General features: G+C 39.3%; 1 protein-coding gene across 1 annotated transcript; it reads left to right on the forward strand.

Annotated features, from left to right (window-relative positions):
- The first annotated feature begins 81 nt into the window (after positions 1–81).
- Hml (hemolectin) lies at positions 82–16,591 on the forward strand. Its single transcript, XM_018521684.1, has 29 exons — positions 82–257; positions 405–557; positions 810–937; positions 1,040–1,199; positions 1,276–1,403; positions 1,485–1,580; positions 1,738–2,093; positions 2,404–2,989; positions 3,081–3,368; positions 3,468–3,898; positions 4,020–4,281; positions 4,702–4,932; positions 5,006–5,231; positions 5,305–5,510; positions 5,586–5,951; positions 6,119–6,454; positions 6,531–9,643; positions 9,749–11,115; positions 11,335–12,533; positions 12,762–13,115; positions 13,396–13,509; positions 13,592–13,813; positions 14,256–14,539; positions 14,627–14,905; positions 14,988–15,248; positions 15,335–15,487; positions 15,638–15,761; positions 15,881–16,033; positions 16,122–16,591. The coding sequence occupies exons 1-29, from the start codon at positions 148–150 to the stop codon at positions 16,307–16,309; spliced, it is 11,874 nt and encodes a 3,957-aa protein (XP_018377186.1). The 5' UTR covers positions 82–147; the 3' UTR covers positions 16,310–16,591.
- The last annotated feature ends 679 nt before the right edge of the window (positions 16,592–17,270 follow it).

Raw genomic sequence — 17,270 nt, forward strand, 5'->3', positions numbered from 1 at the left:
TCACTTATCCGTTTCCTTCTAGAGGTAGATATATAAAAGGGCTGTACTCTAATTTGCGCATTTTACAAGTGTTACTTAGTTCACGCGTTTTGTCCAAGATACAAATGTAAAACTTTTTCTGGCACAAAATTACATCGTGCAGGTACCATGGTGCCGTTGCAGATACTTGGACGTTTATTCGTGCTGATTATTGTTGCAAGCAATATAAGACAAGGAAATGGATATTCGGAGGATATGAACGCGCAAGAAGTAAATGAGTTAGTACATTATACATATTTCTATTATAGAAAATTTTTCTTTATGATGTCACTAAAATAACTGCATTTTATTTTTCTTAAAGAATAAAAAAATTATACGAATTATTAAAAAATCCTATCTCTATACATTTTTCTCGTGTATATTAGGGAGGAGGATATGTTAAAAGATGCGCCAGATTCAGCGATCGGAGGTTCCTATAATGTTAAAAGCAGCAAAGGAGGAAGACGCGTATTTGCAGGGGGTTGTACCCGTAGACCGAGCGCGCCTGTGAACGGCAAAATAAAATGTTCTCTGGACAGGTATTTAGAAGCACTGAAAAATTCAAATAAAGATATCAATATTAATATCAAAATATTATGATATTATCTATATTAATATACGTCTAAATTATTTAAATTGATAAGTTAATTCACATATTTTTGCGGTATTAGATATTTGCAATCAAAATTTTTAAGTTAGTAAAATTATAAGATATTAAATTTTATAAACGAAAATGCGCTACAATAAAACGCTAAACAAATATGCTAGATGTAACAATTCTTTGTGAATAGTGGTTGTACCGCAAGTTGTGTGCCGGACTATAAATTTCCGAACGGCGCGTTTCAACTAACGATTACCTGCGTCGATAAGGAATGGCACATTGGAGGAACCGAGTGGAACTCGGTACCACATTGTGAACGTACGTAGAAAAAGTAAATCTAAATTCAATTTCTATTCGATAAAAAAGATCAAGAGACGATAAGATATCTTCGATGCGATCTAAATCACACATCTTTCATAGCGATCTGCATGCCGGAATGTCAAAATAATGGAATATGCGTTGCGCCTCATCATTGCGACTGTCCCAAACACTTTACTGGTCCGCAGTGCCAATTCGAAGATAAACCGTGTCTAAATTATTCTCCACCCGTACACAATTCTTATAAAAGATGTAATGCGAAGTGAGTATAACGTTTGTAGATTATATTTTTACAAGTTCTACGAGAAAAAAATTTTAATTTTTTTAAATTCTTTAAGAACATGCACTATATCTTGTATGGAGCGTTTTACTTTTCCCGACGGTTCATCCGTCGCTAATTTAATCTGTAAGAACGGGAGTTGGATGCCGACTAGAAGCGATTGGGTCTCAGTTCCGGATTGCGAACGTATGTCTGCATGATCATTAAATCTTTGTACGCCATATAAAATTAAATACGTACAGTATTAACGTGATTATGTCTCTACAGCTGTGTGCGATCCACCTTGTCAAAACGGTGGCAATTGTCTGCCGATGAATGTATGCCAATGTCCACAGGATTATCGAGGACCTCAGTGTCAATACTGTAAATGATGAGATATCTGTATAATTCGTAGTTCTATTTTATCTAACTGAAGATATATACTTGGAAATAAATTTTATTAAATAAGTCTTTTTTGTATATTATACATTCATAATTTATTTTTTTACAAATGTATCTAATCAACATGTACGGATGACAGCTGCCGATGTTTGCGATCCCGAGAAACTACACTTCAATGGTGGATATCACTGCAAAGATTCTGGCGACACATATTCTTGCACGCTATACTGCCCATCAGAAGTACAATTCGAATTTCCGGCTTCTTCGGTTTACACTTGCACTTACGATAAAGGAATCTTCGAACCGCAGCCTGTACCGCAATGCAAGATTGACAATAACATCAAGATCATCTCACATGGCACATTCCACAACACCTACGTACGGGAATCGAATCACTCCTGGTCGATGGAAAATGTTTATAACACCAAAACGAAACACTCTGAAGAGATTTATGAAAAGTACAGGGTTTACGACAGCAATGCGTCTTCACATCCAGTAAATAATACATTCCATTTACGATTTATTTAATATAAATAAAAATCGTACCGCAAATATAGGTGACTTGGGACAGCACGTATTTTTGTTAAATTTAATCATGTCTATCTATCAGTCTTTAAAGAAAGTTTAAATTTTAAATTTGCTTTAGTGATTCATGTATGGATTCTATGATTGAATTTAGCAAAAATACCTGTCTATATTTGCGGTAATAAATATTAAAATGGTAACTGCGAGAAAAGAGTCTGTGTTTACTAAATGAACAAAGTGAAAATGATATGATTAATTTATATTGCATGAAACATTACAGAGTCAATTTAATGATGATCGCATAACGGTCTTCGAAATAAATCGACCGAAACCAAAAACATGCTTCACCTGGGGAGGCGCGCACTACAAAACCTTCGATGGCAGAATCTACAGTTTCGACAGCGACTGCTCGCACACGCTTCTTCGGGATACTCAAGACAGCGTTTGTACAATCGTGGCATCGAATGGTCCGGGCTGCAGAACCGGATCGGATCGTCGTTATTGCTCCAAGATCGTGAAACTATTTGTGCACGACAAGAAGTACGTACTCACCAGCGACGACACAGGTATGCCGATATTTTCCAACGACAAACGATCGTTGCCGATACCGATATACTTGCCTGGATTGCGCGTGGACAAATCCGCGCATTTCATCCTCGTCTCTCTCGACTCGCTGGGCGTGAAGCTGAAGTGGGACGGCGCCTTGCTATTGCAGATTGAAGCTTCTGAGAGTATGTGGAATAAAACGGCTGGTCTATGCGGTACTATGAACGACGATCCGAACGATGAATTCTTAATGAAGAGTGGAAGTTACGCTCGAACTATACCGGCGTTGGCAAGTTCTTGGCAAGTCGGAAGTTTCGAAGGTAATGACAATTATATTTTCAGCTCGTACTTTATAAATGCCGAACTATAATTTTACATAAAATATCTGTTACGACGTATTTCATTTTGTAGAAACATGTGATGATTATCCAAGTATTCAACACGCGTGTGAATCGAAAAACGAGTTTGACGATGATGCGCTCCAGTTCTGCGTCCAATTGCTCGCCAACAATAAATTTAAGGCTTGCGCTAACACGATTAATCTTCTTGAACTGACTGATGCATGTTTGTGGAATTATTGCGCGTGCAAACACGAAGACAGAAGAAAATGCGCCTGCGACACGATGGACGTTTATATCCGCCAGTGCGCTCACGAAGGAATTGCGCGATCAACCGCGTGGAGAAACGATGACACTTGTCGTGAGTTAATAAAAAGATATTTTGTAAACCTACTTACTCATATAAAACATATACTTACAGATAATTGTCTTATTTAATTTTTAAATAAATTATTTGTAGCGATTAATTGCGACAGTGGACGAGTGTATATGTCATGCGGTCCAAAGATGGAAGCGTCTTGTACTTCCAGTATCGAAGCAACGAGCGAGAGTTCTGAGTGCGAGGAGGGCTGTTTCTGTCCGGCAGGTACCTTGGAGCACCAAGGGAAATGTGTCGCTCCGGAGGAGTGCCCGTGCAGGTTGAGAGGCAAATTGTTTCAGCCAGGTACAAGCGTGCCAAAGGGCTGCAACACTTGCACGTGCACTTCCGGTAAGTGGGTGTGCACGCAAATACGATGTGGTGCTAGATGCGCCGTCATGGGCGACCCGCATTATACTACGTTTGATGGCAAACACTACGATTTCATGGGAAAGTGTAAATACTTCTTAATGAAAGGAGAGAATTACACGATCGAAAGTGAAAATGTTCAATGTTCCGGAGCGATATCTCAGGTCAGAGAAATCCCTTTTACTGAGGAAATTTGATATATTATGCTCTTATTAATTATATTAATTATTATATATTTCCCCACACACAACTTAATCTTTCCTAATTAATTATTATTTATTTTAGAGTATGGGCTTTGCTTCTGCAGGCTCCCCATCGTGCGTCAAGGCTGTTACAGTTACTTTCAAGAATACTTCTATAAAATTAAAGCAGAATCGTCAGATTACGATAAATGGTAATGAGATAACGAAATTCCCGATGCTTTTTGATGGTGCCCGAATACGAATTGCGAGCAGCATATTCATGGTGATTCATCTGCCAAACGCTTTGGAAGTGTGGTGGGACGGTGTATCACGTGTTTACATTAACGCTCCTGCTGAATTTCACGGTAAACTTTTTGGTTTTATTTTCATTATTATAAAAAGAAGAAGAACGCGAGCGTGGCATAGTAGATAGCGTACTGGTCTATCATGCCAGAGGTCCCGGGTTCGATCCCAGTAGGAATCAAAATATTTACGCTCGTGTCTCCTCTCGGAAAAAGTGGTAATTTCCGAGAGTATCTTGCCCACAGAAACACTTCTAAAAAAAATTTGCTGTTTGGAACCGACATTCAAACTATAAGTCCCATTGCTTGTGGTAAATTATTCTGCATTTTTCATCAAGAGAGACGTTATTAAACATTTGATTAAATACTTAATCATCAAAATTGACTTTATGCGCAGACTTTATGCGTGCTTCCTTATTTTGTAATTCTTCTAATTATCATACCTTCAAAGAACAATCTTCTGATTAAACCGCGATTATTCAGGTCAAACGAAAGGACTTTGCGGAACATTTACCGAAAATCAAAAGGATGATTTTATTACTCCCGACGGTGATATTGAACCCGCGGCGGTCGCCTTCGCCAATAAATGGAAGACAAGTGAATATTGCATTGATGAGCCTGAGAATGAACCAAAACATCCCTGCGAGTTAAATCCTGAAAGGCGAGCGACCGCGGAAGAACATTGTTCCAAAATACATAGTGATATTTTCTCAGGTACTTAAAAAATTTTTATAATATCTAAAGAGTATCTGTTTTAAATAATCTCATTATTTTCCTGTTATTTTAGATTGCCATTGGCATGTCGATCCGACGGAATTTTACCAAGACTGCATGTACGATATGTGCGCGTGCGATGCTGATATAAAATCGTGTCTCTGCCCTATGTTAGCAGCGTATGCAAAAGATTGCGCGGCTCTAGGCGTGAAGCTTTCATGGCGCACCGAGATTGATGAGTGTAAAATTCATTGCAGCGGCGGACAGACTTATCAAGTCTGTGGAAATAGTTGCACAAGGTAGCACGTTATAATGCATTTACTGCATTTATTTATCGAGATATTTTGTATCACCTTCAATGAATTGATGCAGATCGTGCACGGATATCTCCTTTTATCGAGATTGTAAGCAGGAATGCGTGGAAGGTTGCAACTGTCCAGAAGACCAGACATTAGACGTGAATGGCGAGTGCGTCCCAATCGCTCAGTGTCCCTGCGTGCATGCAGGTCGCGAATACAAGCCTAATCATCGAGAAGTCCGTCCAGGCAACAAGGGACAAGAGCTTTGCTCTTGCATAGGTCGGCACTTGAAGCGCTAGTCTGCTCTCGGTAGGGTTTCGTAATCTAAAATTATATTTTTCGCTGATTCTACAGGCGGTGTATGGGAGTGCCGGTTAGCAATGCCAGACGAAATTCGGGAGTATCCACCGGTCACAGAATTACTCTCCGTTTGCCAGGCTAGCAAACATCTGGAGGTGACAGATTGCGAGCCGGTGGAGCAGAGAACTTGCAGCAACATGCACATACAGAGCGAACAGACACCGTCGGTGTGCACATCTGGTTGTGTCTGTAAATCCGGATATGTTTTAGATACACCAAATGGTGCCTGCATCAAAGAAGAGGACTGTCCCTGTCATCATGGTGGAAAGAGCTACAAACAAGGCTCAGTTATACAAGCCGAGTGTAATACTTGCACGTGCGAGGGCACCAAATGGAAATGCACGGACAGAATTTGCGCAGGTAGTTTTTTCTTCTTTGCTAATTTACTATTAACTATTTTTATTATTTCTTTGTATGTGTTTGTTTGTCGATTTTTGTTAGCAAATATCGTTTCAAAAAGAATTTGATTTATTATATTTTTATTACATCACATTATTATGCTGAATATTGCTAATATTCTTTTGCAGGAGTTTGTTCTGTATGGGGTGATTCGCATTATAAAACATTTGATGGTAAAGCATATGATTTCCAAGGTGTATGCGACTACGTCTTGGTAAAGAGTACTTTGAATAAGGAAGATTGTTTTGATATTTCGATTCAGAATGTACCTTGCGGTACAAATGGAGTTGCATGTTCGAAATCGATCAAGCTTACGATTGGCAGTGAACAACAGGAAGAGTTAATTTTGACAAAAGGAAAGGAGTTACCTAAGGGATCTTTTAAGAGATTATCGATAAGGTCCGTCGGTCTCTTCGTATTTGTTGATGTACCAGATTTAGGATTGGTGCTGCAATGGGATAAAGGTAAGAACTACGCACAGATTATTCAAATATATTTTAGTTGAATTCTTGAAAAGAGTTATTGATTATTCTTGATTAGGTACCAGAGTTTACATAAGATTAAATCCGGAATGGAAGGGTCGCACGATGGGTCTATGTGGCGATTACAACAATAATGCCGAGGACGATTTTAAAACACCATCTGGCGGGATATCTGAAGCTTCCATTAATCTGTTTGGGGACTCGTGGAAAAAGGATACGTTCTGTCCTGAACCGAAAGATGTGCAGGATGTCTGCGAACAACATCCTGAACGTAAGCTATGGTCGCTACGACAGTGCAACGTGCTGAAGTCACCATTGTTCTCATCGTGTCATTCAGAAGTGGAGGTTGAGCCGTATCTGCGCAACTGCATTTTCGACACATGTAGCTGCGACGCCGGCGGCGACTGTGAGTGCCTGTGCACGGCGTTGGCTGCATACGCGCACGAATGCAATGTACGAGGTGTCCCGGTGAAATGGCGAACGCAAGAACTCTGCCCGTTGCAGTGCGACGAAAAATGTAGCACGTATTCACCTTGTGTTTCGACCTGTCCGCGTGAAACGTGCGATAATTTTATGATCGTGAGAGATGGCTCGCATCTATGTGCGGAAGATACATGCGTGGAGGGCTGCCAGTTTCAGTCTTGTCCTGAAGGTCAAGTGTATCGAAACGCCAGTTACACGGAATGTATACCCAAATCGACGTGCCCAAAACCTTTCTGCATCGAGCTTGATGGGATGACATATTATGAGGGTGATAGAGTCAGTGGCGATGATTGCCACAGCTGCTTTTGCAGTCGTGGCAAGGTGATCTGCAAAGGAGAAGCCTGCACCAGCATGACTACTGCTGGTACTACTGCTGTGCCCTTAGCGGAGCCCCAAAAATGCATAGATGGCTGGACCACGTGGATCAACAAGGATCCAGCGGTGAAAGGGAAGAAGTTCTTGGATGTGGAGCCCTTGCCTAAATCGATGGATCTTGCTAACGCAAACGGACTTGCAGTTTGCGACAGGGAGCACATAGTTGACATAAAATGCAGATCTGTTAAAGAACACTTAAGTCCAAAGGAGACCGGTCTGGACGTGGAGTGTAGTTTGGAGCGTGGTTTGTATTGCCAATCGCATCCAGATCTTCCTTGCGTGGATTTCGAGATTAGCGTATTATGCCGTTGCTCTGAACCAACTACGCACGGTGTTGAAAAGACGACAACGGAGATTAGTATCGGGGAAAAATGTGACGTCGCGCACCCCAATTCGCCACATCCAACGAATTGTCAGCTGTTTTATCAGTGCGTTCCTACATCGACGGGACACGAATTGATGGAAAAATCGTGTAGTCCTGGTACTCTTTACAATTCGGAGACTCACGTGTGCGATTGGCCGACAGAAGTTTTACGTACGCGACCAGAATGCTCGGTTGAATCCGGAGGAACTACGCAAGCCAGTGGCAGAACCGAGTGGAGCAGTAATAGTACTAGCCATTACAATAACACACTGTTGACCACAGTGGAAAAGATAGTATCAACCATGAAGGTGTGCAAGGAAGACGAGACGTGGAGTGAATGCGCGATCCAGTGCGCTAGGGCGTGTCAGTACTATCGTCACATTTTAATGACGCAGGGTCTTTGCAACGAAGATACTGATTGCGTTTCCGGATGCGTCTCGATCGACCGACCGATGTGTCCTTCGCACAAGTTTTGGAGAGACGGTATCACCTGCGTGGAGGCGAATCACTGTTCTTGTAAGTCCCATGATGGAGGCTCGGTTGCGCCCGGTGCCATCAAAAAAGAATCTGACTGCAAGACCTGCCAATGCATTAATAATTATTACACTTGCGATACAACTTTATGCGATATCTCGGGTCATGAAGTAACAGCAGGAACTGGAAGAGGACCGGAAACAACCGCACAACCGTCGGTCAGTACGACCTTGAGAAGTACTTGGGAAACGTTACCAGTCACCGGGTCATCCGTCAGTGAGCAAACGATCCTTCTACATAGCACGGTCACTCCGCCTGGAGAATGCAGTGATGCCAAATACGTACCGCTGATACAAAATCTGCGGGAAGAAGTAATTGTTCGTTCTAGCGGCAATAGGAATTCCGTTTTACGATCCGAGGATTTGTTAGTGTATACGGAAGGAACAATGTTGCTACCCAAGAAATTCTGGGAACCTGAGATGTTGAACATAGATCAATGGCTTAACATCGAATTTAATAAACCTGAACCGATTTACGGAGTGATTCTACAAGGCGGCGTTTCTGAAGATAAATTCGTAACTAGTTACAAGGTGCTCTTCTCGGAGGACGGTCAAACCTTCTCATATGTACTCGATCATGAGAAACAGCCACGCGTGTTCAGAGGACCCATTGACAAAATCCAGTCTGTGAAGCAAATATTCTATCAACCAATTGAAGCGAAGATCATTCGTATCAATCCTCTGACATGGCACAATGGAATCGTGATTAAGATGGAAGTGCTGGGTTGTCAGGATCACGTAACGTCAACGACAACGAAAACAACAACTTCCGAAAAGGTCGTGATACCGGTGTGCGAGGATTCAATGGGATTGGATAACGGGCTGATGACCATGCAACAAATTTCAGTATCAAGCTCGCCGCAGCTGGTTCAGTATCTTCGGTTGTCCACGGAAAGTGCGTGGCGTGCCGCTTTGGACAATCCTCATCAATACGTTCAGTTCGACTTCCTAGAAGCTCGAAATCTGACCGGGGTCACAACCAAAGGCGGCGACGGCGCTTGGACGACCGCTTATAAAATATTTTACAGCAACGACGGACGTTATTGGAATCCAGTCGTCGATGAGAATGGCGATGAGAAGGTGTTTCTCGGCAATTTTGACGCGGAAAGCCAGCGGACGAATTTCTTCGAGAGACCATTACATGCAAAGTTCCTAAAGATACAACCCGTCAAGTGGCATGATCATATTGCGTTGAAAGTCGAAATCCTAGGCTGCTATCTAATGTATCCTGTGTCATCAACGACATCAACAACCAAATCGACGACGACGTTTAATCAAGAATGCAACGTGTGTAACGGAATTGATCAAACGTCAAACGACGAAGGTTGCAAATGCGAGGATCCTCACTGGTGGGACGGGGAGTTGTGCGTACCGAAGCGAGAATGTCCTTGCGTGGTTGGACACGTACCTTACGCGGTAATAATAATAGTAGTAATAACAATAACGCGCTTATTAAAGTCCTAAAGTAAACTTCCTAAGGATAGGTTGCGACAAATGCAACAATAAATGTTTATTTTACAGGTAGGTAGCATGTACGAGACGGATGATTGCCAGCAGTGCGTGTGCTCCTTCAGCGGAACAGCCGCTTGCTTGCCGAAGAAGTGCGAGCCTTGCTTGGAACCGGGCTTGCGATCTGTTGTCGGTGAATTATGCGCCTGTCTCTGCAAACCTTGCCCAGCAGGCACCAGGCACTGTCCCACGAGCGACGTGTGTGTAAACGAGACCGCATGGTGCAACGGCGTTCAGGATTGTCCGGATGACGAGATAGATTGTCCAAAGATAATTTCTACGACACCTATCGTGGTCGAATCTTCGACAACAATCAAGCAAGAAGTCACGACTATCAGTCCCCCTTCATTGCCATGCGAGGAACCGATTTGTCCACCCGGTTACAGAGTAGTTTTCAAGCAGGCGTCTCGATTACATGATAAACCACATCATAATGTTAAGACGAATGTAAAATCCAAAGGTCACAAAAGTTTTACGAAAACGATCAAGGAGTACAAAAAGCATCCATATCGTCATCCGATCCATAATCATCCAATGAAGGATCAATTAGCAACGGAAAACATTCAATGCCCTGAGTTTATTTGTGTGCCCGCTAAACCTGTCTATCCTGACGGGGAAAAGCCTGACAAGTGTCCAGAGGTGTTTTGTCCACCGCAGTACGAAGTAGTGTACGAGAAGATGAGCATGTACAAGATGCGCAAATGTCCCAAATATGTTTGCCGACCATTGCCACCACAGGAGGTAATTTGCAACGTTACAGGTCGAACATTCAACACGTTCGATAACATGGAATACAAGTACGATATCTGCAATCACATTTTAGCCCGAGACATGTATGGTAATGAGTGGTATATCACGTTGGAGAAGCAGTGCATCGACTCGCGTAGACAGCGGTCCTGTACACGGGTCTTGGCTATGATGCTGAATGAGCGCGCAATCGTGCTTTATCCAGATTTACACGCAGACATTGACGAGAACACTTTCACGGCCGAGCAGATCGCGCGACTCGGAAATCGATTACCCGGTTTTAAGCTTTCACGCACAGGCGACAAGATCATCTTTGTCTCGCATCGCTATGGTTTCTGGGTGATCTGGGACTCGGGCACCAACGTGAAGATCGGCGTCACCACTAAACTGGCAGGTCGCGTGGACGGCTTGTGCGGATACTTCGATGGTGATATCACGAATGATCGTCAGACACCTGAAGGTACACAAGCGAGAAGCACTGTTCAGTTTGGGGACAGCTGGGCGATGGAAAACACTGAATGCGATGTACATGTGTGTCCATATGACGTTCAGGAGCGGGCTTGGACCATCTGCAATTCCGTGAAAAATCCGATGCTACTAGACGCGTGTTCTGCAGTTGTCGACGTCGACAGGTAGTATTTAATAAACATTCAATATAATAAAAACTTACTAATTCGAGTGATTAAATTGGAGTACATAATTTGTAAAATTTGTTGTAACAAAATTGGAATTTTTAAATAAAATTTTATCCAGTTAAGCTAAATGAATTTTTGTGCAGATTATATATACATATTTTTTTAAATATATATTCTCGCAAAATAAAAAAATTGACTATTATTTCTCTATCGCAGATTTGTGTCTGGCTGCGTGGAGAGCATGTGCTCTTGTTTGCAAACTTCTAACAGTTCTTACGAAGATTGTCGATGTCGTTTACTGACGAGCTTCATTGGCGAATGCGAAGCTGTCATCGGTCCTGGTGCTGATCCGTTATCGGATTGGAGAACTGCTTATGATTGTCCTGCGAATTGCCCATCACCGTTTGTCCATCGGGATTGCTTCCGCAGCAAGTGCGAGATCACCTGTGACAATTTACACGAAGTGGAACCGTGTCCGTCAATGCGAGGCGTTTGCTTCCCCGGCTGCTTTTGCCCGGATGGACTGGTGCGTCGAAATGACGAATGTGTGCCGCCAGCACAATGTCGGGATTGCGTGTGCGATGGCCTTGGCGATGCCAAGTTCATCGATTTCAATCGCCAGGGCTTCATGTTTGCTGGTAATTGTACTTACCTGCTTTCGGGGAATGTCGCGGAGAACGCGAAGAGTCGGGAAAGGGCTCGTGTATATCAAATCTTGATCACGAATGGATATTGTGGTACCGGTACATGTACAGAAGCTATTACCCTGCTCTACGAGAAGCACGTAGTGCAAATCAAACGAGCGGAACGTTCGAAGGATCTACGGGTGGTAATCAACGATTCCCAGGTGGAAAACTTCCCACACAACCTCACTTGGATTGTTTTAAATCGAATGTCGACCGGAGATGTAACTTTGCTCATACCGTCCTTCCAATTAGAACTTGTCATCTTCCAACAGAACTTCGCATTTACTTTGAAACTACCTTCGCATATCTTCAGCGACGATACCGAGGGCTTGTGCGGCAGTTGCAACGCCGATGCTGAAAGTGGTTTCGAGAAACGTGATGGAGAGATTACCAATGACGTCGAGGAGTTCGGCAAATCCTGGTTGGTTGAAGATCTGTTGACGCAGTTGGGTTGGAGCGATCAAACATGTTCCAGTAATCATCAATTTCAATGTACGCCTCCACCAGAGGAAGAAGATCTCTGCAAGAAGTTTCTACTAGATTTAGCAACGTTCAAGCAATGTCATAGCATTGTTGATCCAAAACCATATTTAGATTGTTGTCACGACGCGTTATGCACTGACAGAAATTATTGCGACAGCTTAGAGATGTACGCGAGGAAGTGTTCGGAAGTTGGTCTATGTTTAGATTGGAGAACTAACGAAATCTGTCCTTATAAGTGTCCCAAAGGTAAGTTTTTGTCTAATATCTTAATTATTGAATTTAAATACAAAAAATGTGTTTGTAAATAAAGTTGAAATCGAAATTTTATACAAAAAATGTTTCGCGTTATTATATCTGCAGATTTTATATTCAATTTAGAAATTAATTTTTATTAACTAAAATTATATGTATTAATTTGGAACAAATCGTAAAAAAGTTTTATTCTTTTTAAATAAATATATTTATCGTTGACAGATCTTGTTTACCAGGCATGCGGATCCAGCTGTAAAGAAACGTGTGATACCATAAACGGTTCAGACAATTCTAAGTGCGCGTCTGATCTTGTCGAAGGATGCTTTTGTCCAGTGGATCATGTGTTCCATAATGATTCCTGTATACTGAAGAAGAATTGTTTCGTTTGTGATAAAGATGGTCATGTGCAGGGAGATATCTGGCACCCGGATAAATGCACCGAATGCAATTGCAATGATGGAGTTGTAAACTGTCAAACGATGGAATGTCCTGTGTTGGATACAATCTGTGAAGAAAATATGACACCTGTACTTATCAATGGAACCGAGGAGAGATGTTGCGCCAAATATTTGTGTGGTGAGTTAACACAAATATTATCCAAAAATACATTTCTAATGTATATTTATTTATTTATCAAAGTTGCATGCTTTAGTGAAATTTATTTTATAAATGAATAAATGATTAATTAAATGATCAATTAGATGATTTATTATTGTATCAATTAAATAATTAATTAGAATAATAAAATTAGAGAATATGATTATATACTTGTGAGAGAAATTGTTTAATGCTGCAATTTCTCAGTGAATAGGAATATATTTTACTGTATCCGTAATCTAATAACGCGTCTTTGTAGCTCCAAAGCCGACAGCGCCTACAATATGTATTGAGTCACAGGAGCCAGAATGTGGCTTTGGCCAGACAATGAAAGCGATTACCGATGCTGATGGTTGTCACAAATTTATATGTCGTATGTATAACATGTTTATATGCATCTCTTATAACTATTTGTCTAATCCTTGCAAGCTACATAATGTTACATGTAATTTCAGAATGCTTGCCTGTAAGCGAATGTCCCATTTTCGATAATTTTACAAATGAAAATGAGCAACTGCAGCCTGGTTTTATATATATAATGAATACATCTGGTTGCTGCCCGCGACCAAGTAAAATATGCGATCCGAAAACCTGTCCTTCTGCACCAAACTGTCCGGATTATTATAATGTTATTACAACGATGCTTGTAGACAGTTGTTGTCCCACTTACGAATGTGGTAAAGTTTTTTTCATGGTTTTTTATATAATTGTCAAATGTATTATGTGTATTTGTGCGTTGAAAAATGGAAGGATATTATAGTATTTATAACGTAACTTAAATTGACACAAACTTTTGTATAAAAAAAGAGCCAACGTGGTAATTGGAGCGCAATACAATTTTTTTCAAAAATAATTACAATTTAATACGTCAAATTTGCGAATGCAATCATATATACTGTGTTATTAAGATCGTATCTTCGTCATTTTACTTTATTACTTTTTTAAGACTACAGGGGAGTCCTATGGTTTTATTTTTATTGTACTTTTTATATTTAAACTGACATATAAACTTTTTTTTAGGAAATCAATATTTTTAACAACGCATATTTTTGTAAAAAAGGTATAAATTCTACAAAATGAAAATATTGATTCAATTGTACTATTTCGTATTTGCATTAGTGCCGCCAAAGGACGTTTGCCTTTATATCAATAACGAAGAACAAGGCAAACAACAAGTGGTAGCGAAAAAAATTGGTGAAGAATGGAAGGACGGTAAATGCAAAACATGCGTGTGCGAGAATTCGGATGATGGTCCTAAAACAAATTGTTTATTCACGGAATGTTCAAGTATGAGCGCACATCCTGATGTAGACGATTATGTACTTGAAGAAATATTATTGGATGATAAATGCTGTCCAATCTTTGAGCGTATTGCTTGCAAATGGAAAGGCAATATATACAATGTAAGAATAATTTTCTAATTGTGTATACGTTATCATTTTAATATTATTATAAAAATACAATTTTTATACTACTAATCATTATCATAGATTGGCGAAAGTTGGAAGCCCAATATCGAAGATGCTTGTCTCATGATGCAATGTAACAAAGATTCAGGTGGTATACAGGTATTGAATAAAGTTCAAGAATGTGATACCACGTGTGACTATGGGTACAAATATCAAACGCCTAAAGATACCAGCGTTAATTGCTGTGGTACATGTATCCAAGTTGCGTGCATTGTAGAAGGCACGCTTAAAAATGTAGGAGAACAATGGTACTCTGACGATCATTGTACAATGTATCTTTGCAAATCAATAAATGGAAGTGTAAGATTATTAATATAATCCAAATATTTACTAATTGATAAAATTATGAATTCGTTTAGTTATATTATTATTCAAATTTTAGGTGTACCTAGAAGCGAGTACTGAAACTTGCCCAGAAATCGATCCGCAAGTGACATCCGAGTTTGAAATAGAAGCACGCAAAATTTCAGGAAGATGTTGTCCGGAAATTGTTAAAACAGCTTGTCGTAATGATGGAAAATTGTATAAACCTGGAGAAACTTGGAAATCTCTCACAGATAGCTGTGTCATCGAGACATGTGTGGATGGTCCGAATATAACAAAGCGTAAAGAGGTTGAAATGTGTTCAAAACAGTGTGCTCAAGTAAGAACATTTTATTATATGCACTTGCATTTAAGTATTTTTATATATTTAAAATATTTAATTGATGTGTTGATAAAATCTTTAAGGGATGGTCGTATCAAGAATCAGAAGATGGTAAATGTTGCGGAGAATGCAAGCAAGCGTTTTGTGTGCTCGAAGATACTTTGTATGCGCCTGGCATGACGTGGTCGTCCGATGATAATTGTACTACTTATATGTGCATGGAAACTAACGAACAGGTAAGTTATCTTTCAAGAAGAGTAAACACATCTGGATCAGATGCAACTAGCATCTTTTCGTAAAGTCGAACTATTTATAATTAATTATATATATTATTATTAATTACCTTTGAAATTGTTTTATATTGTATAACTGCACATTGATTTTAGCTATCTCTTGCTGTGAGTCCAGTTGCTTGTCCAGATGTAACAAATTGCCCTGATGAATCGATTTATCATGATCAATGCTGCAAACGATGTAATATGAGCAGTAATACAAAAGATCAGATTAAAGGTAAAAAAAAAATAAATAAAAACAAGTATTCTTTGGTTTATTTAAAAAATAATGCTGTATATTTTTAATTATTTGTGATAAAGATTAATTAATATTCTTCATCAATAATTATTTTTTAGAAACATGTGAAGCAGTTTTCATGGATGCAAACAGTACTGTAGGTATGCTGAGTATAAATCATTCACTTCATGGAAAATGTAAAAATGTGGATGCTATTGAGGGTATTAAACAATGCAGTGGATCGTGCCAATCTTCAACATTCTTTGACAGTGGTAATAATGCAAAACCAAATTAAATTCTTTGTGTTATATTTTATTACAATGGTCAGCTTGATTTTTATCTTGTTTGTCTTTTCTGTAGAAAACTGGAATCAAGTAAATGATTGTCAATGTTGTCAAGTGAAGGAATACATGGGTATCATTGCTAATTTAAAATGCGAAGACGGCAAAAGATTGAAAAAACAAATAGCAATACCGCGTTCTTGTTCTTGTCAAAATTGTGGTTTCTCAAACGTTAAGAACGAAAATAAGACAAAGACGAAGGGTTAATCTCTAAAGGATGTATGCTTGCTTAATCATTTATTTTTATTCATGTATTTTTAAATAAGATATTCTCTCCTGTATTTTAATGTGCAAGAAGAATAAATATTTTAGTAACCTTTCGTTTATCATAATTATGAACAACTAAGAGCGTGTTTAGCGAGCGTGCAATGCGTGCATAGCATACAGGTAAAATTCAGTCGAAATTCATTGAATTATACTTGGACATACTACAAATATCTATATTAATTTCATTTCTTATATCCATTTCTACCACTGTAAATCGACTTTTCCAGAAAAAAATAAAAATTGAATTGACATCTAATTGACTTTTATTTCTCCCTGACTTAAAATTTCAGTTTAATTTACTCTTTAGTAACATATAATTCTTTAGAATTAGAAAAAAATAAAAAGCAATAAGTTGTATCGAGATTAAAGGCGTAATCTATATAGTAGTAGAAATGGATCACATAGGAGATTAAAATTAATCTATATTGATAGAAATTAACAATAAAGGAAGATAATTTTGGTAGAGATAGAAAAAATGGATATTATACTTATTGAATTAAAAAAAAAGTTCTGCGAATTTTTAATATAAAATTTAAACAAAAAATCGACATTATAACAATTCATTCAGTCAACAATGTATTGACTGTCCTGATCTACGACTTGTTGCCAACGCTTCGGTAGGGTCTTGATGCCGCTTTCGTGAAAGTAACGCGCGCGCGCGCGCATGTGTATGTTAATTATATTAACTTATTTTTTATCTTTTTTTGGTTGTAAAGAATTAAAATTAAAAGAAAAAGATATAATGTATGATTCATATCTTTGCGAATAATTTATCTGCTGATTCATCGAATAAATTTTCAATTGCTTATTATTTAAAAAAGAAAAAATTTAATACGTATTTTTTATTTAGTTCTCAATAAACTGCTGACAAGATATAACATTATTTAATTTATATATTATA

This window comes from Trachymyrmex cornetzi, unplaced genomic scaffold (genome assembly GCF_001594075.2).
Source record: "Trachymyrmex cornetzi isolate Tcor2-1 unplaced genomic scaffold, Tcor1.1 scaffold99, whole genome shotgun sequence".
NCBI classification, from domain to species: Eukaryota; Metazoa; Arthropoda; class Insecta; order Hymenoptera; family Formicidae; genus Trachymyrmex; species Trachymyrmex cornetzi.

Excerpts from the sequence above, each read along its gene's own strand:
- Hml (XM_018521684.1), top strand. The coding sequence starts at position 148 with ATGGTGCCGTTGCAGATACTTGGACGTTTATTCGTGCTGATTATTGTT. Across the intron at positions 938-1,039 it reads CTCGGTACCACATTGTGAAC|CGATCTGCATGCCGGAATGT; the intron begins GTACGTAGAAAA and ends CATCTTTCATAG. Across the intron at positions 4,933-5,005 it reads ACATAGTGATATTTTCTCAG|ATTGCCATTGGCATGTCGAT; the intron begins GTACTTAAAAAA and ends CTGTTATTTTAG.